Raw genomic sequence first — 22,924 nt, forward strand, 5'->3', positions numbered from 1 at the left:
TTACCCTTGTCCTAGCGCCTTGCCCAAACGAGGGGTAAGGCGGTCATTGCGTGCACCCATGTGTCTGTGCCACTCAGGCCGCTATGGACAGCGCACCGTAGAGGATCTGAATTGTCCATTCCAGGCTGGTTTTTTGGCTTAAAAATCTCCATATTTTTCTAGACCGTTGGATATTATCAGTGCCAAATGTAATTATTTGAAGGGATGCTAGATCCTCCAGCTCCCGCCACGACTTGAGGAGAGCCACATTCGTAGACAAGCTAGGCAATTGCCATTCCTTGGTTATCTGTTTTGTGTAATTTAGATGTCTTGTTTTGGACACACTTTAATAAATAAGTTTGCTTTCAACCCTATCCCCTCCAAAAAAAAAATTTCGTAAATAAATAAAAAAGAAAAAGAAAAAGAAATTAGTGATGACATTTACTATTCCAGGCTTTCGATCATATTATCAAATCACCAAAGGTGAAGAGATTCTCTCCTCACCATAGGTGGCACAAAAATACAAAACCATTGAATCGTAAAGAGTATAAACTGAATCAACATTTGAATCTCAACTGTACAAAAGAATATAATTCATTAGAAACTATTTTCCATAAATTTCACAAATTCTCCAAAATCTATCTTCTCATCTCCATTCATGTCGAAGGTTTTAATCATCCTTCTGCAATCCTCCACCTCTGAACCCACCCCAAAACCCAAACTACAGATTACTCTCTGCAACTCGCTTGCATCTATGAACCCATCTTTGTTCTCATCAAACACATCAAAAGCTTCCTTCACCTCCTCTATGCTGGGCTCCTCCTCAAACAGAGCTGAAAGCTCTTCCAAGCCCAATCTCTCCTGAAGCTTTTCATCATCTTTGCTAACAAAAATCCCCAAATTCTCCATCATCTTCTCCACCTCTCCCCTGCAAAGTTTCCCATCATCTCTCTGTTCAAGATTCTGCTTTGTCATCTCAGACCAAACCTTTGAACCCTTCGATTGTTCCAATACAAACCCATGTTTGGATTGGAGAAGAGAAAGAGAACTTGAGTAGAACCTCTGAATTCTAAAAACCCAGATGAGAATTCTCTGAAATATTAAGAACCCAACAAATCTAGCTAATGCTAAAGCAGAGGAAACGACCTTCGCCATTACTAGATGGTATAGAATATAGATTGCTCTGAGAGATCAAACAAGAGTGGAAATAGGAAATGAGAAGCTGGTTTGGAACTCTGGTGCTATAGATATATATATATATAATGAAGACATCAAATTGGTATCGAATTGTTTAATTTTCATATGGGGTTGAATCATAAATGTCAACGTCAGTGTGCCTCCATGATGAAGCAAGTTTTTGTGCAAGAAATTGAGAATTGAATTAAGTAATATATAAAGAATGGTGGTCACCTAATGTGTGCCATTGAAGGAAGTTTCGTTCCTGCTCCAGTCTGGAATCTACTCTGGGCTGCCTTTCTTTGTCTCTTGTAGTTGGGTTTTGGTGGATGTTTCCAGGAAGGTATGGGTTTGATCCTTAAACAGTATATGCAGATCAACCCTAACCTGAAGTTTCCTAGGGGTGGAAGAGTAATGGAGGACAGGGTCTGCAACTATTAATAAGCCCCAGCTGTTTCATACCTGGATTCTGCATTTCTGAATTTAATTAAAGGACTAGAAGTTTCCCTGCACCTATCTTACCAAACAAAAAAAGTTTCCCTCCACCTATAAGGAGGGTTCGCCCACCATTCTAGGGTTCAAAAACCCTTCCAAGGGTTTTGTACTTTCCAAAATATTCTCCCGATACCCTTATCCTTTCCCGACCTCTCCTGTCCCGTAGTGAATGGGATCCCATTCAGTGTGGGTGGAGGGAAACTCGGTCCTTAATTAAATTACAATAATGTGACTTGCATAAATGCTGATGAGGTTGTCATTCAGTCCGTTTGGTTTTGGTTTCATTCAAGCTACTAAATGCAAAAACCAAAATCAAACTGCTTCGATTTGGTTTTATTTCAATTTTTTTTGGTTTCTTACTTGGTCTTTGAACCAACTTTTTACATCTTCACCAACCAAAAAACAAAAAAAAAACCTTACTTGTTAGGCTGATAAATCTATCAAAAAAATTTCCAAACATTGAAAAGGAATAGAATTTATTAGATAATTGGGTTCTGGTTTTTTTTTTTTGGTAGTGATTGGGTTCTGTTTAATGACTTGGTCATGAAACCGAAATCAAATTGAACCAAGAAAATAGTTTCGTTTTTTATATTAAAATTGAACCGGTTTAATTTGGTTCGATTCACTTTTACACAACTGGTTTTTATTTTGATTTTCGATTTCAATTATAAATTGACACCCTTAAATGCTGAGGGCTTTGGAGACTCAGGTTTTAATCCTCTCCAATTCCCTAAACTATGCAGTGCGGCAGTTTGGACATCCAAAGATCCAAGCTCATTGATTATTCTTTCTTCTTTTTTTTGTTGAGCTTGACATTGTTGGATGTCCGAACTGCCATATATTGGCATTTCCACCCCAAACTTAATAAGATAAACACCACGGGACACGCTAGTGGGAAGAGTAACGTTGTACCCAGGAAATGAGAAAGAGAGTAGATTTTCTAAATTCTTCTTTGGGAAAATATCTACCCCCTCCCCTCTAAGTTTGTCTAATATCAATCTAGTACCCAAGTTTTGAAAAATATCTACCCCCTCCCCTACTTTATAAAGATTATATCAACCGTACCCTAATCGGTAAAAATGACTATTAACTGATGAGGTGGACAGATCTAATTTATCTAAAATCCTAAATTACCCTTAAGTTATTTTAATTCTAATTTTACCCCCTCCAATCCCAAAAAGGCTTTTTTTATCGCTCCCCCCCCCCCCCCCCCAAAGGCATTTTTTATCGTTTTTCCCCAAAAGCCAAAGACCTACCTGCAACTAAAAAATGAAGAAATAAACAAGGGAAAGAAGACGTTCTACCAAAAAACAAAAAAAAACAAAGAAGACGAACAACCGAACTGGCCCCACCTTCTTCTTGTCTCTAACTGCCTGTTCCGTTTCTTCTTCTTCCTCTGCTTCTCTGGTTTCTTCTTCTCTTGCAGAGCCTCTTCTTCTTCGTATTATTCAGGCAGCAACGCCAGCACCACCACCGTAGCAGCAGCAGTAGCGCCAGCACCACCATCATAACAGCATCGGCAGCGACAAAGGCAGCAGCAGCAGACGAATCTTCCCCAAATTTCACAGATTCACACGAGAACTAGGAAGACTTGAGAAGCTTTATTCTCTCATCTTTTTCACATTAATATTTTATTTATGTTAATCAATATTTAATTATGAAAATCCATCTCCTTCAACACCTCCAAATACGAGTTCGGCCCACATACCACGGGCTCTCTCTCTCTTCCCTCTTATCTATCTATCTATCTATCTATCCATTTCTTCTTATAAATAGAAGAACAGAGTTAGTTCTCCCAAATCGTTCTCTTGCTGGAACAAGAGAGAAGCCTGAGTTTCGAATTCGAAATTCACAAAACAAAAAATGGGAAATACAATAGGAGCAAGGAGAAGGTTAGCGAAGGTGATGACCGTAGATGGCGAGACGATTAAGTTTAAAACGCCATTAAAAGTAGGGGAAGTAACGAAAGACTACCCAGGCCATATCCTCATAGAATCAGAAGCTGCGAAGCACTTCGGCATCAAAGCAAAACCTTTGGAACCACAACAAGAACTGAAGCCAACGAAACTCTATTTCCTCTTGGAAAGAACAAAATTTCCTCAACAACAAGATAAGAATATTCTCCAGAGGAAAGTGAGGCCAGGGGTTCGGATGAGTGCAAAAGAGAGAATGGAAAGCCTCATGTTAACCCGACCGGCAACTTCAGATTTGTTGTCCGTGAGGAAAGAAGTCTCGTGACCTACGCCGGCATGGTGAGGGTAAAATTAAGGTTACCCAAGTCGGAGTTGTCGAAGTTGATCGATGAAAGTCAAGATTCGTTTGATTTGCCTTTTAACTCTACATAAGGGTAATATAGTCTTTTCATAATTAAGGGAGAAAGACAAATGTTTTCCATAGATATTAAAAAGGGTAATTTTGTCTTTACACAGGTTTTTTTTAACACCGTTACATGGTTAGGGTACGGTTGATATAATCTTTATAAAGTAGGAGAGGGGGTAGATATTTTTCAAAACTTAGGTACTGGATTGATATTAGGCAAACTTAGAGGGGAGGGGGTAGATATTTTCCCTTCTTCTTTTGAATGCAAGTAGAGAGTCATGTCACTTGGGATTCCAATCCAACATTGAGAAAGTGTTTCTATCCGTAGATACAGGTAATTGAATTTAAAGAAAAAGACCTACCTGTTTTGCATGTAACCGATCCTGATATTTTGCTGATATCGTATCAGTGACACGATATGGTCAAGGGGTAAAATAATCGAAAAACTCATTTTTTAAGGAGATTCAAAGATAATTTTATCTGATACAGCCGATCCGTTCCAATACCATATTGGTGTCTTATCGGTTTTGCAAGTGACCAATACTCGATTTTAAAAAAAAATAATTGAATCTATAAATTCTCAAGTTAAATCTTAAAAATAAAATATGCAAATGGAAGACTACCACTACTCTCTCATAGTCTAAATAACTCCATTTGTTTAGCGGGGAGTATGGAATGGGAAAATCAAACAAATGATTATTACTTGTTGATGGATGAAAAACAAGAATGGAAAGTGAGGAAAAATTGCCATTTTTCATTCCCTTGAACAATGTAAATGTTTGGTGGGTTCCATGGGAAAAAGGAAAAAGATCATCTTCAACCATCTATCCAACGGCAGGGAGGATTTGGACACATATCCCTAGGTGTTGATAGGTATTGGAATGTATGTTCAAATCCCCTTCAATCCCAACCGTTGGATGTATGGGTGGAGAGGAGTTTGACGCCCAAGTAGTTGGAGAGGATCCGGATTCTTGGAAAATGGTAGGAGTATTGTAAAGCACATAAAGTAGATTCTACGAATTTTTATCCTCTCAATTACACTGCCCGTACTTGACGTCAAGTACATCTAATAGAGGGAGGTGGATCCCACCTCGGGCAGTGCGTTCAGGCAAGGGTAGGATAGTCATTTCTGCCTCCTCTATTAGATGTACTTGACGTCAAGTACGGGCAGTGTAATTGAGAGGATAAAGATCCTTCATCTAGTCCGTTAATAGTGCAAAAATCCCACCATTTTGGTGTGACTTTGGAAAGGGGTGGAATGGAGAATACCTCAACCAGACAATAATGGAAAACCGGAGGAGAAGTAGATTTTTTCCATTCTCATAAACAATGCAAATGTTTAATGCGTTCCACGGGAAAAGGGAGAGACTAATGTAGAGCACATATTAATAAGGGTGTTAAACGGTTCGGTTCTGTACAAGGATTTTTAGGTGAAACCAAAACCAAACTGTTTATTAAGCATTTTCTAGGTTTTTAAGCAGTTTTGGTTTATTGGCCCTAAATGATTTTGGTCACGATTTTAGATACTTGGTTCCTAAACGATTTTGCCTATTTTACACAAAATTTAATGCTTGTTGAATGTACTCAACAAACCACATTGAAAAGGATATGATTCTAATTTATAGAAAAGCCAAAATATTCATAGAAACATTGAATACTATTATATTAATGTATTTGAATGAATTCAGCCCAATTATTTTATTACAAATTTCACATATACACTTCTACCGATCCATGTTTGACTCTCATTGTTTTCAAATTTAGCAACAATCTATTATATTAAGCACTAATGGCCATTACATATTACTAATATTTTCGGTTTAAATGGTTTAAACGGTTCGATTCAATTTAAATCGCTTAACTAAAAGGTCCCGATTTTTTAAAACCAAAACGAATCATTTAAAAAACGGTTTCGCGTTTTGATATAAACGGCTCGGTTCAGTTTCGGTTTGATTTTGACACCCTTACCTAACACAATCTTTAGAGGCATATCTCAACCACATGGAGGATCATAAATGAGATTTTTTCTACTTTTAAGTAGTTTTCCGTAAGAAAATTTGACTTTTCAAATATTTCAATAGATTTTTATGTATGGTTCATCTGCGCACGTACATGTAAGGGTGTTAAACGGTCCAATTTTGGTTAAATGGTTCAGTTCAGTTCGGATTTAGCTATTTGATGGTAGAAACCATAACCAGACTGTTCATAATCAAAATCTAGACCGTTTGGTAAACGGTTTCGGTTAAATGGTTCTTTATGGTTTTACACGGTTACGGTTAGACGATTACTAAATAATTTCATAAACCATTTACTAATTTACATTGGTTTCTTCTCCTCTCCTGTTCTCCAGAAGAAGTTAGGCCGTTGGGGTTTACTGTTTACTCTTTTTCTTTTTGTTTGGTAGAAAATTGTTTACCGATTTACATTTACTACTCTATTTACGAATACTACTTATTACTTATTAAGTTATTAGTTTTTTTTTTTTGGAAAAATGAAATCATTTATTGAAGAAACGTGGCTACTTAGTAGTTAGTAGTTGTTATTTGCTAGTTTTGACATTTTGTTTATCCAAAAAAAAGTGGTTAGGTTTTTAAATGGTTAGACGGTCTGGTTATAATCGGTTTTAATTGAATTACACGGTTTGAAACTGTTGGATTAAACGGTCTAAACCAAATCTAATTGATTAAATAAACGGTATCATTTCTAAAACTATAATCGGACCATTTATTAAACGATCGATCGATTTCGACTTAAACGGTTCAATTTCAGTTCGGATTTTGACACCCTTAGCACATAAAGTAGACTCTTCCATTCCGTGAATAGTGCAAAAATTCCACTATTTTGGTGGGACTTTAGAAAGAGGTGGAATGGAGGATACCCCAGTAGACAAAAAAAAATGGTTGTCTAGTAACTTTTCCACTCTAAGGTAACAATGTGGCAAATATTTAGGCCCCACAATAACCCTTCCTAAGTGGACAAAAACCTGTAGCTCTTAAATTTGTAAACATTTATTCAAGCTAAATGTTGGTTTTGTTAGGCCATCTCTCTTGCATGGCCCACCTTGAAAGGTCTTCCGAGGTGATCCAAATATCTACCACTCCATTGTTCAGTTAGGGGCCAAAATATGCGAACAGGCAGGCCCTAAAGTCCTTACACACCAAATTTCAGTCCAAACGATTCTATCTTGCTTGGGCTTAGCAACTGTTCAAGTCAGCCTACCATCTGCTCAGCAATGAAAAGAATGAATAGCAAGATCTGCAGGCATCTAACTCTCGTGTTAAAGAGTGGAAAATCATTCCCACTACCGTTTGGAAACGTATTGGCATTGTAAATCGCTGCCAAAAATCAAATCCCTGATCTAGAGAGCGTGTGCTCAAGGCTTAGCAATTGGTCAAGGTCTTCTTTCCGAAGTGGATCCTTCATGCACTCGAAGTGGACTGGCATTAGAAACAGCAGACTATTTTTTTCTTGATTGCCCCTCCGCCAGAGCCTGTTGGTTTGGAAGTCCCATGTCTTTTAGCAGTCTTTTAAGTGAAGAGCCTAAGTTATAATTGTGGTTAAAAGATTGGGACAGAATTCCTTTACCAAACAAGAAAGCAGCAAATGAAACTCTTCGTCTTTGTTTCTTCATGCTCTGGTATCTGTGGATCGCTAGAAATGACTTGGTCTTTGGGGAAAAAAATTGGACTCCTATCAATGTTGTTCAGTCCGCAGTCCATGCTTTTGAGGAATTCAGGCAAGCAAATAACCCATCTTTAGTATCGCAGAACAACAGTGTACATGACATTCCCCAGCACTGGTGCCCCTCTCGATCAGGTGTTTACAAAATCAATACTAATGCCAGCCTTCTTGTTGGCTCTTCTTCTGGCGGCCTTGGTGTCATCGCAAGATCATCTTTGGGTGCACAGATCTTTGCTCTTACCTCTCCAACCAACTTCATTGAAGCAAGTACTGGCGAAGCCCTGACTATTCGTATGAGATTGAACCATGCTATTCAGCTAGGCCTCTCTCATATTCAGATTGAATCAGATTGCAGCAAGGTGGTTCGGTTGATTCAAAATAGAGCTATCCCCCCCCCCCCCTCTTCCTGAAATTGGAACCAGATCCACAATGATCTTTATTTTCTCATCCTGTGGGTTTTCTTGTCCCTAGAAAGGCAAACAATATAATCCATCCTCTAGCAAGGGAGGCTCTGTCTTTGTCTTCTATGACAGTATGGCCAAATTCCACTCCTTGGCTTCATAGTATGTCTTTGTTAAAATGAGGCCTAGTTTTCTCCTATTCAATAAAATCCCTTTTACCAAAAATAAAATAAAAAATCAACCCAAACAAATTTGCCTAGGAGTAAAACAAGGCTTTGAAAAATTAGAACAGCCTGAGGTCAATATTTGAGCACCATAGGCATGCATGGACAGACATGAGGACGCTTGTCAATACATGAGTGGATTTTTCATTTTAGGGTAAACGAACGCTGCTAGGTAACGTGGCACCTACGCCAAGACAAAGAAAGGCGAATGACTGTCCCACTGCCCCCATGAACCCATCCATGTTGGATGCTTCCAGGCGCACTCTCATTGGCCCCTGCACTGGTGCAGGCCATGCAGCAAGCAACCTGACAGCAATCCCCCTCTATTGAATTACTATGAAATTAGGCTCATGGCTGAACCAAATCATTTCCTCTCCATCCAGTGATCAGAATAGCTACATCTGTCCACATAGCACAAAGATGTATCACACAGAAAGGCATTCCAATGCATGCCGCTCTAAGGTCATTTCGCACAAAAATTTTCTAATCTTTTACATTTTTCTGGAGGGATTTTTTAGACTACGTAGAGCCACATGAAAAGTGATGCCATCTAGCATACTGGCAATATTTATCCAAAGATGCCACCAAAGAAGATGTTTCAAATCTCTTTAGCTTCAATTGTTGTTTATTGTTATTTTTGTGAGTTTCGGATTGGAAGATTTGTATAATACTATAATGACATAATACAATTGTCTTATGCAGACAGATGGTCTTGCAGGAACTAATTAAATAGACAAACAAGAAGCTGAGGACCACAATTATAAAATCAACCATCCTAATCTCAAAACTTTAAACTCAGTAACTCTAATTGTTAGCAAAATTACCCAAGACCTAAGAAGCACGTTGAAAACATATTTTGGATCTCTCAAGTAGGATGACATCGAAAAACCACAGCATTATCCTCTCAATCTTGGTCAGCCTCTTCAATCTCTTCATCCTCCGGTACACCACGAAGATAAAGAACATTGTTACATCTGCAGGCACAATGCAGGGAAACAAAAAGACCATTACTGATCTGAATGTTCAGGGCTAGATCTAGTAAATAATTCTGTTCAGGAAATGCATGGTACTGCAGGGGTCATCATAAAACTAGGTGGAACCTCATTCCACGGTACCTGAATGAAAAGGGACCATTTGGAATTGTCAAAGAACAAAAGCTACCACCCAACTTAGTGCAATCTAGAGCTAATACTTAGATTTTTCCTCTGAATATAGTTTAAGGTTGAGACAACCAGCCATTGAAAAAAAGTCTATACTCATGCCCCCACTCTCATGTAGAAGGAACCACCCTCTTTTAGCATGCTTAATGCTGCCATGTTTCTCCCATTTTAATCGCATCAGTATATTTAGTCTGGGAATTCCCCTTCTCCTCTTCTCCGTTCCCCTTTTTCTAGTTTGGGCACAGGAAAAGGAAAGGAAAAGAATGAAAGAAAATTACACTTGGATCTTGGGGGCACTTACCTGATCAGAATCTCCCCCAGATTTCCTGTGAACTGTCCATCAATATATTCTTCAGTGTTTGCCAGCTGCACGAAAGGATCTCTTTAGTGATAATAGAAATCGATATTCAAATGAGTACACTGTAATGGGAACGTATAAGAAAAACATATGGCAAAAAGACTGGAATTCTCTTCCAATGGCACAACAGCAGTCTTGGCTAACCTACTCAAAGCAACCAGGAAAGGTATTGCTTATGCCGGCATGGTTCAAAAAGCATGGTTACCTAATTGGCTTTTCCAGTTTGATTTGCATTGTTCGGTACTCCAAACCATTTGCAAATATAAGGGCAAGACTCCACAATTTGACAGCAAATTCACCAACCCAGTCCCCACCCCAGGGTGTTTCAGGGGATTAGGAAACCATTGTCAAATACAATTGACTGAAAGATGCATGTACTATTCATCAGATAGCTATTCATTATGATAGGTTGCAAGCTAGCAAAGTTCATAATAAATACAAGGAACAAACCTACATAAAGACCTTAAATGAATGCATTGAATCAAATTTTGGACCTAAAAGCATTACCTGTAAGTTCATATATGAATCCACTGAGACGAGATAACCTGAAAAAGAACAAAAAAAACAAAATAAAAGCAAAAGATAAGAACTACAAGAAACATAGAAACAATCCAATATGCTCAGATACAGATATGAATATGAACACTAATACAGGAACAAGGGCTATTGACTTCCATAAACCTAGGTATGGATGGTGATACAAGTATCTCATTCAATATGCAAATAACATGCTTGTGCACCTATTTTTAAGCTATGCATCCTTTCTCTTGTATTTATATCTTGCAAATTTGGTGAATCGTCAAATAATTACAAAGTTTCTTAGAGAAAATTTCTTTACACTATAACTCAACTCATCTAAGCTTTTTTCCCCAACAGTAAATTTCTTAAGAATGTACATTTAATATTTTAGTAAAGACAAATAAAGAAATTGTTAGGAAGAAATAGAACAACACTTGATATAACAGGGAATTAGAAAGCCATAAACTAGAAGTATTCATGCAGTATCTATGTTTTTTCCCCTGATAAATGCTCTCATGCAGTATCCATTGTCAGCATAGTTGTCACGGCGTCACGGCGATCCAAGTCGTTGGAGGGGTGTCACGTCGATATATCGACATGTCGCCCGCCATGGCGTTGCCATGGCGAGCATGTCGACCATGTTTTATTTTTTATTTTCTCTATTTTTAATGTGTTAATAGATGTATACTCAAGCCATGTTTTTTTCTTTTTCTCTATTGTTTCTCAAGTTTTAAGAAGAAAATTCAGAAATAAGAAGAAATCGAAGAGGGAAAGAAGAAATCGAAAGAAATCGAAGAGGGAAAGAAGACAGGAAGAAGAAATCGAAGAAGAAATCGAAAGAAATTGAAGAGGGAAAGAAGAAATCGAAGAGGGAAGAAGAGGGAAGAAGAAATCGAAGACGGAAGAAGAAATCGAAGAGGGAAGAGAGTCGGAGGAAGAAATCAAAGAGGGTCGCCATGCAGCCCTCCCGGCGAGCCATGACAACTATGATTGTCGATTGGTGATGCATTGACATGGACACACTAATCATATTCAAGTAACCAAGCGGCACAGGTTGGAAGGCTAAAAACTGAAATTGATCAGGTTCTGGTTTAGGGGGGTAGCAAAGGGGTGCCGCAGGGATGAGGAAAGATGATGGGTCAGGTGGAAGATGAAGGGTCAAATTCAAGAAGAGAAGAAGAAGATGAAAGGTTAAAAGTTAAAGATAAGGGGTAGAAAATATAGGAGAAAGAGAGAGAGAGGGGTAGGAGAGAGAATGAACTCACCAAAACGTGAGAGGGGGAGGGGATGCTCAAGCTCAATGCATTACTAGGGCCAGCAAGGCTTCAGTTTCATTTCTTCAATTCATTTTCAAGGCTGCTACAAACGTTGGATTACAATAAGTATTTAAAGAAAATGTAATTCTTGACTAAATAAATGTCTAGAAACTAACTCTTGACTACATAAATGTCTAGAAACTAACTCCAAGAAAATTATTTCTTAGCACAAACTATTGAACTCCCTAAACTAATAACTCACCTAGAAACTAATACCAATAAAGTATTAAAGACTTAGACTTTAACTCTTTAACTCCTAGTCTAGGAATTTAAAAAGTTATATTAAAACACTAAGGATGTCAAAACCAAACCGAAACCGAATACCGAACCTGAAACCGAGCCGAATTAACTGAACCAAATAAATTCGGTTTGATTTCGGTTCTGGCTTATGTACATTTAATTTGGTTCGGTTTCGGCTTCACTTCAGAAACCGTTGTTGAACCGAAACCGAACTGAATACCACACTTAAATCCAAAACCCTATAAAAAAAAATTTAATGGTTTTGCCTTTCCTTTTGCAACTATAATTTTGATGTGTTTCTCTTACTTTATTGATGGGTAAGTTAAAAGATAAGATCTGAAAGTGGAGAACTCACTTGGGATTCTTATTTATTTATTAATATTTCTGGTTCCTTTAAGGTTTTGTGAGCATTTTATTTATACAAATGGAGTTTCTTGAGAACACAGCAAGGCAACAATATTAAGAGCCTAGTAGAATGGAACTTTATTGGAGAACCGAATTGGAACCGTATTGGAGAACCGAATTAGATCCGTATTGAAAAACCAAATCGAACTGAGCAGGTTCGGATTCGGATTCCACTTCCAGAACCGAGTTGGTTCTCGGTTCGGTTTCGGTTCACACCATCAAGGCATGGAACCAAACCGAATGCCCGAAACCGAACTGATTGACACCCATAAAAACACCTAGGAATATGAAAAGACAAGTATCGAAAGAAAAGAAAAGACACATATAACTCGAAACTCCAAAATTCTGGAAGCTTCAAGGATTGGATGACATGGGCCCCCAATCAAGGGAAACACAGGGTACAGGGGTTGACCCCTGGCCAGCATACACCACTGCTGGGCTTGGTTCTTGGCCCTGTGGTTTGGGTCTAGTTCTGATGTGGACCAAAATAGCATGAGGGATCTTCTTCAGGCCTGATACTGCATCACCAGGTATCATACATAATACATATGAATATGAAAATCACAAGTTTTTCAACACTTCAATGGAAAAGCCCCTTCTGAACCATACTTGAGGATAGATTTGATTATTCACTTAAAGTAGAAACTATGCGTCCATGGTTTTAAGCATCAATAATGAATTGGCTGGATCGACTCTAGGCCAATTTGTATCCTTCGGTATCAAGAGACTGGCTGATCTTTCTTCATTTCCATCAAGGATTATTAGGCAACCAAGATCAGATCCGGATCCAGTCAGCTGATTATTGATCAGATCTTGGATCCAGATCCTCAGAGCCTGTATGCATGGTTTGAAATTTCGACCGAAATGTCAAAATTTTGGCTAAATAATTAGGTTTCGACATGATTCGAAACGAAACCCTATGCAAAACACAGGGAAGTCTATATTTCAACAAAATTTCGATTCATTTCAGTGAAATTTCGAACATGGACTCATATATAAATGTTGAGCAAGAGGAAGTCGGTGAGCTGGTAATGAGTTGGGAGTGTTGTATGTTTTGATCTGTCAGTGTTGAGAGAGAAGCTTCAGTTGTGTTGTCATTGTTGGCAACTCCCCTCCTGCACAACATCTAAGAAGTGAGGCAGTATCAAGCTTGAAGAAGATCTCTCCTACTGTTTTGGTCCACATCAGAATTAGAACCAAACCGTAGGGCCAAGAACCTAGCCCAGCCGTGGTGTATGCTGGCCAGGGGTCAACCCAATAGGTGTCACGGCGGTTAGGCGACCCATGGCGTTGGAGAGGGTAAAAAATCAAGTCAACACCAATTAGGCGACCAAGGCGCCCAAGTCGACCAAAGCACCTGGACACCTAGGCATCGCCTAGTCGACGCCTTGCCACCTATGGTAAACCCTTGTGTTTCCCTTGATTGTGGGGCCTATGTGGTCCAATCCTTGAACCTTCCAGAATTTTAAAGTCTCTAGTTATGTGTCTTTTCTTTTCTTTCAGTACTTGTCTTTCACATTCCTAGGTGTATTAATGTAACTTTTAAAACTCCTAGATTAGGAGTTTAAGAGTTAAAGTCCTAAGTCTTTAATACTTTATTGGTATTAGTTTCAAGGTGAGTTATTAGTCTAGGGAGTCCAATAGTTGTGTGCTAAGGATTAATTTTCTTGGAGTTAGTTTATAGGCATTTATTTAGTCAAGAGTTACAATTTCTTTAAATACCTATTGTAATCCAACATTTGTAGCAGTCTTGAAAATGAATTGAAGACATGAAACTGAAGCATTGCTGGCCCAAGTAATGCATTGAGCATCTCCTCCCCCTCTCACGTTTTGGTGAGTTCTTTCTCTCTCCCATATTTTCTTCCCCTTATCTTCTTTAACTTTCAACCTATCGTCTTCTTCTTCTCTTCTTGAATTTGACCCTTCATCTTCCACCTGACCCATCATCTTTCCTCATCCCTGCAGCACCCCTTTGCTACCCCTAAACCAGTTACTGATCTATTTCAAATCTTAGCCTTCCAACCTACTTCAAGAAGTTTTGTCAGTCAAAACACTCTCAAATGAGTGTCCGGCACTTGGAGATGGTAGTGGATGAGCTTAGGGTGATTGGAATGTGTTGTGGAATGTCATGAGCTGGTATGTGTGGACAGAAGCAAAGGCAGGGTAAAGTGGCCTAGATAGTTGAAGAGGCACAATTTCTCAAAACATAAAATTTGTAGAGCTCTGGGTCCACTTTCCAATGGCTCCAGAATCAGGTCAATCCAACATCGAGAGAAAGAGTTATAGCCTTTTCCTAGCAGTACACAGAAGGTGATCGAACCATGCACGGTCCGACCGGGGGCAGGAATAAAGCTCGGTTTTGGCATGTTTAAGTACGGGTTTTGTCCATAAAAAGAGTAGGAACTCTAAGGAAAAACAGAGAGAAGATTAAGAAAGTGTTTTAGGGCTTGAAAGAAGAAGAAAAGAAGAGAGAATGAGAGAGGAACAGTTCCAAACCAATAAGCCTTGTTCACCTACCTTTCAAAAAATTAACTCCACCATTGAAGCTCAAGAGATTGGTAGTTGGGAGATTTTATTGAAGACTCAACCTACCTTTCAGACAAGGGAAAAGGGAAGAAAAGATCTTTTCTCATCAGGCCTGGGCCCTACTTGAAGCTGTCAAGAAGACATTCAAGGCTTGGTTGAGAGTTATTTGGCTTTTCATAGTACTAGGAGTTGGGATATTTGCAAGGGTTGTAAGATTTCTAATAACTATTGGATATCAATTCTGTTTCCATACTTAGCAATTGATTTCTGTTCTAAAGTATCCTACGGTTTCAAAATTCCATCTTTTGACAGATTTCTGATTTTCCTATTTCAAGTCTGACTTCAATCAACTTGATTTTCAAGTTCTACGTTCATTCTCCGAGTTTATATTTCTGATAATCACTAGAACTGTTATGTTGTGCTGAAACTGACTTCTAAATAGGATTTCTCCATCAATTCTCAGATTTGGGAATTTCTTCTTCAAGTAGGAATCTTCAGATCCTAACAATCTGATTGGATCAAGTCTGATCTCTGATATTATATTCTCCCACCCAATTAGAGCCTTTGACTAGTTTGGCTGAATCTGATCCCTTGATCCTCACGTATTAAAATTCTATGACAATCTGGTTTCATTCCTTACCTATGATCCTGTCGCAAGCTGATCTCCCACTGGATCTCAATGGACCGAGATTAGTGCTCATTATTACCCCTAGCTACAAAAGTTCAAATGTTATCTACAAACTACTTAATTATGTCAATCAACTTTCCTACTTCCATGAATGGATTGAAGCTGAATACATATGGAGAAGTAATTTAAGTTCTATCAGGCAAATCTTCCAAAAAGAATAAAAAACGTATGTGTATATATATTGATGCTGGTGAATTTTTTAGTGACACATCATATATATAATTCCAAATTGAAAGGAAGATGGGGAGAACCTCAGTCTCTTTTGGTATTAGTTTTGAATCTTAGGCTTTTATATTCTGATTGCTCATCATATGTACATATTCTTCATGTTATCCATTCATCATCTTGCATCATGTTAGTAACTTATGTACGTTTCTTTTCACTGCAACATCAATTGATTTGCCTTTATCCAACAAACATGTTTACCCAAAGTCATTGTGGGAATGGATTTGAATTTGTAGATAATAAACTACTGATGCAGGAATCATTTACCAAGTATGTACCACCGTCCAGTACCCATGATATAAAGGAATGAAGTATTCCCCCCCCCCCAAAAAAAAAAAAAAACCGATCTTGCACTACAAAGCCCTATACACACCAAAAAAAAATACAACTAGATAAAAATATTTTAGCAGTACAAATAAGAGATCCAAACCAGGAAAGGTAAGGAGAAAGGAAAATATAACTAATTTGTCACAGTACCTTTGTATTCCATTCCCCATTTAAGCTTCACAATGACGGGCTTTCCAGTCAAATTGTTCAAGAAAGGTTTTGGGTTCACTGGTACAGTCTGCAAATCAACAAAAGAACAGACCGAAATGAATTAACATATCAGACCTCAATAGTCACTGGCCCAAAAGAAACTCAATTATCAAGATATATTCTCAGTGTACACATATTTTTTATTAACATAAATTCAACTAAATATAAACATAAAGATCAATCAATACATTGTGCAAACAGCATCAAGCAGTACAACTAAGTGCACTTCATTGTACAAGGCTATATGCTTCCCTCTCGACTTGCATAATTGTGAGTTAATTTTACCTTATACAATTTACTTCACTTTGTTCTAGTTTATAAGGAAAGATACAGCAGAGCTCACCAAGATACTTTCTAAAACACTCCTACACAGCTCTACTATAATAAGGATTCTTTCTTTATCATGGCATGACATTCCATAGAATAGTTACATGTTATGCACCAGTCAACAACACCAGATAGTGTGGAATGGAAAAAAACCCATTCTAAAAATCATATCGAGAGCACCAATAGTTCAAACTGAAATAACATTGAGCCGCAAACTGAATACACTAATCAGGACATTGGATATTCAACTCAATTGCACTACTCCTGAATGGGATTTTTTTTTTTTTTTTTTTTTTTTTTGGTGAAATATTTGCTCACCTTTTAAGCACTTGATGCTTGTTTCAGGCTCAAAATTGACCTGGTAAGTGGGTATATGGTCCTCATCACATAGACCCACCTACACCCATCAAAGTAAGTCATGTGGTAAAAAAAAAAAAAAAAATTTAAACAAAAAAAAAACATTGGTGATTATAGCAAACAAGTGAAGAACCTGTGACCAAGAGATACTTCTCTTTAAATATTTCTCAATGTCACAACTGTATTTAGATTTGTGGCCAACAATTTATCTTTAACAACCTTAGTCCTAAGATATTTTATTTTAATTTTTTATCTTAATGTGGGGCCCAATTTTTGTTTAGAAGACTACGTATAACCTAGAATCTTTTCATCTTGATGGTCACCTTCTTATCTTGAGAAATGCTTGTTCCTGTAACTTTCCTTAATGGACATGAAAAAGGCCCTCCACCTCTTTCTCAAACACTTGGTAAGAGACGATCAGGAATTTAATAAAATTCCACAACTTGAATATTCATTCAGATACTTCGACATCTACTTACCCTATCCCTAATCCTAACTTTAAACCTCACATAGGCTACTTCTTCTCCATTTGCCACATAGGTCTAATCCTCTCCCCATTGTGTTTACTTAAGGTCACAATTGTGAGTGGATCTGCATATTCTTATCCACTGCTTTAGTGAATTGGCATGAGAATTTGACAATTGTAAGTAAGTTCCGTTGATAAACTGAAAACAAAGCAGAGTCTCCACATTGCTTCAAGGAAATACAACTAAAGATGGCAAGGAGTGAGGTTCGACACTGGTCTTGGCTAAACTGAACCCAGAACTCATCTTGATACTTGATAGACCAATTGCAACCGCAACCCGTGAATAGAAGGAGCAGGGCAGGAGAAAAATGGATAACAAAAACACATACGGGATTTGTCGGATATGCAAAAATATTTCACATTATCATGGCGGATCCACAAAAAGAGAAAGAGACAGTTTGTATCAAATAAAATATATACTTCGGGACTTTCATGTTCAAGAACTTTAGATCTTCAGTTTGTAGTCCGAAGCCAGTAACACAAAGAAATCATATACTACAAGAAATCGAAGATATGCTTTCGAAGTTCTTCCAGTTTATTGATTGACACTAACCCTACCGGGAGTCGAATCTAGGTCACTGGATTCAAAGTCCAGAGTGCTAGCGATTACACCTTACCCTGTTGCTACAATACAACATCAAACCACAGAGTTCCTTTCATTGTAGGAAATTTTTCATGGAGTCTAAACCGGATATCATAAACCCTAACAGACCATCTTAAATTTTTACAGCTCAAACACACCAATTGAAAGTTCCTATATATAGAATAGGCAGATAGAAATAACTGAAGAAAAACTCACCGCCATTCGAGCTAAAAGCACTGATCGAGGTTAGAACAACGAATGAAGTAAGCAAAATCTGAAGAAAAACTGCAGAGTAAAGAAAATAGCGCCTAAGTTGTAAGTGGCGTTTCTATTCTGTTTTGAAAAGAAAAAGAGGGCGGGGAGGGAAAATTATCACCCCAATTTGCGTGTCCATCAATTTCCTCAATTCTATCTGGGAGGTGGATGTGGACGGTGGATCACATCCGGGCAGTGTGTTCGGACAGGGGGTAGGGTGATCATTTTTTGTCCCCTTATTAGATTGAGGTAATTGAAGAAATTGAGGGCATAAAGATCCGGCGAGGGAGTGTGGGCATTGATCGAGGAATTCGGATTCCCGATCCAATCGGATCCGAGTCGTCACTTATTTTCTATTTCCCATATAATGGTTCGTAAAATCGGGATCGCTCTGAATTGGTATCAAGATTGGTCTCGGAATCGGTCTCAGTTTTGCCTTGAATCGGGATAAATTTGATGGATTTCTTGCCTTGAATCGGGATGAATGTATGGATTGCCCCTGGTTTTTAACAAAAATATGCCTTTTTTACGTTTTTACCCTTTAATCGTACTAGTGGATCAATCAAGAATCGAGATTGGTCTCAGTCAATACCGATCCAATCTGGATTAATCCAACAATTCAAGACCGATATTAAGAACCATGCCCCTGATTCCACTTTATGAAACGGAACAGTCGCTATCACAAGCTGGATCGGGAATTAACCGTTCCGACCCTATTTGATAATATTGCATCTTGGCCAGTGGCCACATTGCATCATAACAAATTAGAGGAGGGGGAGGGGGGGACGCTCTAGATTTTAGGACGTTAATGGTTGGGGAGTAATAGTTGGTGACATTTTAGGACGTTAATGGTTGGGGAGTAATAGTTGGTGAAACTTTGGCAATAAGGGCCGGCTTTGTTGGAGGAGCTTTCGAAGGGCTTTGGTAACTAGTTGGTCGAACCTGATAATTTGGGAATTGTGACCCTAAATCTAGATAGGGGTAATAGTTGGATTTAAGTGTCTATCAAATTTGGTTTATTTTGAATTGAATCATTTATTTGTTTTGATTTAATTTTATCACATATGATATAAATTTTTTGAACATTATGGATCCTTAAGACTATATTTTAAATGAAAGTCATGGCTAAAGAAGTTAATCGGGTCGATTTTGGTGTAATCGGTTCAGTTCACTTCAAATCGTTTAACTAAACGTTTGCAACTTTGAAACCATAACCAAACCATTTATTAAACGGTTTTGTTTTAAACGGTTTCTATTTGCTTTTGGCATATTTATGTATATTTAAGAGTGTTATACAGTTTATTCAGATAAACGGTACGGTTCGGTTCAAACCCTTTAACTAAACGACCTTAATTTTGAAACCATAATCGAACCATTTAGTAAACGATTTCATGATTTTGATTTAAACGATTCGATTTGGTTTCGGCTTGATTTTGACACCCTTAGTCATGGCTAGGGCTTGGGTTGGTAATGTAAGTCTCAATATAGGCTGCTAGGAACTTGGATCAGGAAAGAGATGGGTGTCACACTCAACTAGGTCAACAAACCCGAGTAAAAAATAGATTTGCGTAATCTCGATAAAATAGATGTAACTTTTAACACACAACTCGGTTTAGAGTGATTTAAATTGTAGATTCAAGATAACAGAGAGATATACAACTTTAATTCCTTAAGATTTTACAGATTCTGAACCAAAAAATGTGATAATGGACCGCTAAGTAGGTATTGTAGTTTAGGACAAAAAAATTAAAATGATAATAAAATAATAAAAATTGAAAAAATAAAGAGATAGAGAGAAGAAGGATAACAACCCCAATGAATCAACTCTTCTAGGTTGTCAAATAAGGTATATGCATAAATAATTCTAGATTGATTGCTACAACTCTTCTAGGCTACAAGTAAAACTTCAATTCAACTTGATTGAAGTGAAACTCATCTTGGTTTTATGGATAACTCATCATGGTTCAAGTATGCACTCAATGAAGCAACAATGATTTTTATTTATCAAAATTCTATTAACTTCACCATCTATTACACGAGCATAGATCACTATTTATATGTCTTGCAAAGCATATAAAAAGACAATCATACCCTCACAATCAAAGAGTTGAAATCATAAGCTTGCAAAACAAGAAAACATGTTTTTCTAGAAAAGATGTTTCTAGTGTTGTAGTCTTCAAGAAAGATTTTTGGGAGTTGAAGGAGTTTGGACTAAAAGAATCTTTGGAAAAAGTGCTTCCACATTATCTTTCTACTAGGATAATTGAAATAATTACCAAGAAGGATGTTATATCATCTTCCATTATAAAGTTTTCTACATATCAAACCTTAAAATTTTCTACGATATCTCTGCCGTCGATTCCAATTGAATTTTAATGGTTTAGATTAAACATTGAAATTGCATAATAAAGACTAAAAAATGTTAGTCATAGGTTTGCTTTGCATTATGGGTCAAGCCTAAGTGTTAGGCCTTGGACTGGACTTGAACTTTGAGCTTGAATACGGGTCGATCTTTTATAATTATTTGGTGGTCCAAGTGGCCTTGGTCCAAGCCTGCATCAATTGGCGACCTTATCATATGGTTGTCGTATTGGGTACACCTATGCATATTGATCTTAAGGTACAAATGCGAACACACATTTGGATGTGTGTTGGCAAAGAGTCTATTTATGTTAATTCCCTCATGTGTTACTATCAATTGTAGGTTTGGGATAGACATGTGTCATCGAGACCCAGTATCTGAGAAGACATTCTCAATGTAAAATGTAAACACACACTTTGGTTCATCAATGACTGAGGTTCAAATAACCAAAATCGGTGTATTGGGAACGTGTGACATTTTGTGAGTGAACGAGTCACTCAACAAGGTCTCCACTGCCCAATTGAAAAACATCAAGAGAGAGATTGTATGTGGATGATCGAATGAGAATCAGGATCATGTGTCGTTTTAGAAATGGCTTACAAAACTTATTTTCACATAAAATGATATATTATATATATGTTTTGATTAAAAATATTTGATAGTGTTTTGTGGATTTCGATCACGTACATAGACACTCTAGTCATATAGTATGGAATGGGGTTTGGCAGTATATAAATGTTAAAATTGCCCCCATAACGCAGCGGATTTGGAACAGGGAGGCAAATTTTTTTATTTAGATTTAAAAAAAATAAAAATAAAATAAAATTCACAAGAGAGAATAATAATGTAGACTCGAAAACGTGAATCCAACTACTGTACTCTTCAAGGAACGATATAGGGTGGGGTGTGCTCAACGGGCACGATACAAGCTTTTCTAGGCTTGTCTTCAAGCTCTTCAAGGCTTGGAAAGGGAAGAAATTCTTCAAGACTTCAAAAGGAGAAATTCTAAAATTCAATTCAATATTCAACTGACCAAAATGGACATAGCTCTTACATATTTAAAGGAAAATAAACACTAATGAAACCCTAATCAATCTCAATCACCCATCTAATTAAATTCGTACGGTTGAGATTAAAAGCAACGATAAAAATCCTAAACCTACTTTACTATGGACCTATATAAATTAAATAAATTACTCATGGGCTTGGGCTGACCCATCAATCAAATAAAACTCTAAAATAATTAAGAATCATAAAACTATGCCCAATTACATTAAACAATTAATCATACGCCAAAATAAATAATAAGATGCAATTCTGGGCCTGCATCATACTCCCCAGGTGAAAAAAAACTCGTCCTCGAGGTTTAGAAATCATTTTGGCACCTTTAGTAATCAAATCGGACACTAGACGAAAAAGATCCCATTTTATCACTTCTGATTTGTTGATGAAATTTATGGCTTGAAGAAGTTGAATTTGAGACGGCAAAACAGACTTTTCTAAGAATGGATCATGAAACACATTAAAGGAGTTGATCCAATGGGGGAGTGTACAACATGCACCATACACTGTCATGCACTGTAGTAAACCTTATAAGAGCATTATTCCTTCTATTCTCTTTCCCGTAACTCTTGTCATTTGTTGTGAAATATTCTTCAAAAATGAAAATATAAGCTGTAACGGCACATGCAAACATGAAACCCAAATTAGATCTTCCATCCTTCACTGTTTCTCCTTCCTTATTAGAAGTTATTCCTTCTATTCTTACGAAAAATGAGTTGGCGACAAATCTTTCAACATATGGGATCTTCTCCATTACCAATCCTGCAAAATCGTTAAATATGCTAACAGAATTTGCACAATTGAAAATAAGATCAAATCTCTTGAAATACTCTTCAGGCGCTGAAGTGTAATTTAAAATTGAATCTGGATTCTGTGGATCCTTTTCCATCATACAACCTACAAATATGGAAACAAGGGAAGATACGAAAGCTGCATCTTTCTCTTTTGGAAATCTACAAAAATAGAAAGGCAAACCCATACATGTGGAGAAGGAATCTACATTATTTGGTATCAGAGCCAACTGGAGATCTGTCATGGCACCCACGTGTAGAGGCGACCACACAGCTCCAGATGAAACGATCAACTCTGAAGAGGAGATTCGACAACTTTGCCAACAAGTTACAGATGATTGATTCATCATTCAAGTTGATTTTAGCAAACCTCCAATGTTTGACGAGTACCCGGACGCGGATGTCGATGAAC

At 37.6% G+C, this 22,924-nt stretch overlaps 2 protein-coding genes across 2 annotated transcripts; both read right to left on the reverse strand.

The window, feature by feature from the left end:
- Positions 1–498: 498 nt before the first annotated feature.
- On the reverse strand, positions 499–1,198 carry LOC122656756 (probable calcium-binding protein CML46). Its single transcript, XM_043851394.1, has one exon. It carries the CDS (start codon positions 1,132–1,134, stop codon positions 577–579), a length of 558 nt encoding a protein of 185 aa, XP_043707329.1. The 5' UTR covers positions 1,135–1,198; the 3' UTR covers positions 499–576.
- Positions 1,199–8,982: 7,784 nt separating this feature from the next.
- LOC122653947 (probable small nuclear ribonucleoprotein F) lies at positions 8,983–18,363 on the reverse strand. The gene is made up of 5 exons (XM_043847912.1): positions 18,259–18,363; positions 16,190–16,277; positions 10,301–10,338; positions 9,737–9,801; positions 8,983–9,249 (listed from the first exon to the last, which is right to left on the reverse strand). The coding sequence occupies exons 1-5, from the start codon at positions 18,262–18,264 to the stop codon at positions 9,180–9,182; spliced, it is 267 nt and encodes an 88-aa protein (XP_043703847.1). The 5' UTR covers positions 18,265–18,363; the 3' UTR covers positions 8,983–9,179.
- Positions 18,364–22,924: the final 4,561 nt, after the last annotated feature.

This window comes from Telopea speciosissima, chromosome 3 (genome assembly GCF_018873765.1).
Source record: "Telopea speciosissima isolate NSW1024214 ecotype Mountain lineage chromosome 3, Tspe_v1, whole genome shotgun sequence".
NCBI lineage: Eukaryota > Viridiplantae > Streptophyta > Magnoliopsida > Proteales > Proteaceae > Telopea > Telopea speciosissima.

Bases quoted from the DNA above. Each gene is read 5' to 3' on its own strand.
- LOC122653947 (XM_043847912.1), bottom strand. The intron at 10,339-16,189 runs GTACTGTGACAA...GTTCTTTTTCAG, and splicing joins ATGGGGAATGGAATACAAAG to GTTATCTCGTCTCAGTGGAT. The intron at 9,250-9,736 runs GTAAGTGCCCCC...TTGTGCCTGCAG, and splicing joins CTGGGGGAGATTCTGATCAG to ATGTAACAATGTTCTTTATC.
- LOC122656756 (XM_043851394.1), bottom strand. From the start codon at position 1,134: ATGGCGAAGGTCGTTTCCTCTGCTTTAGCATTAGCTAGATTTGTTGGG.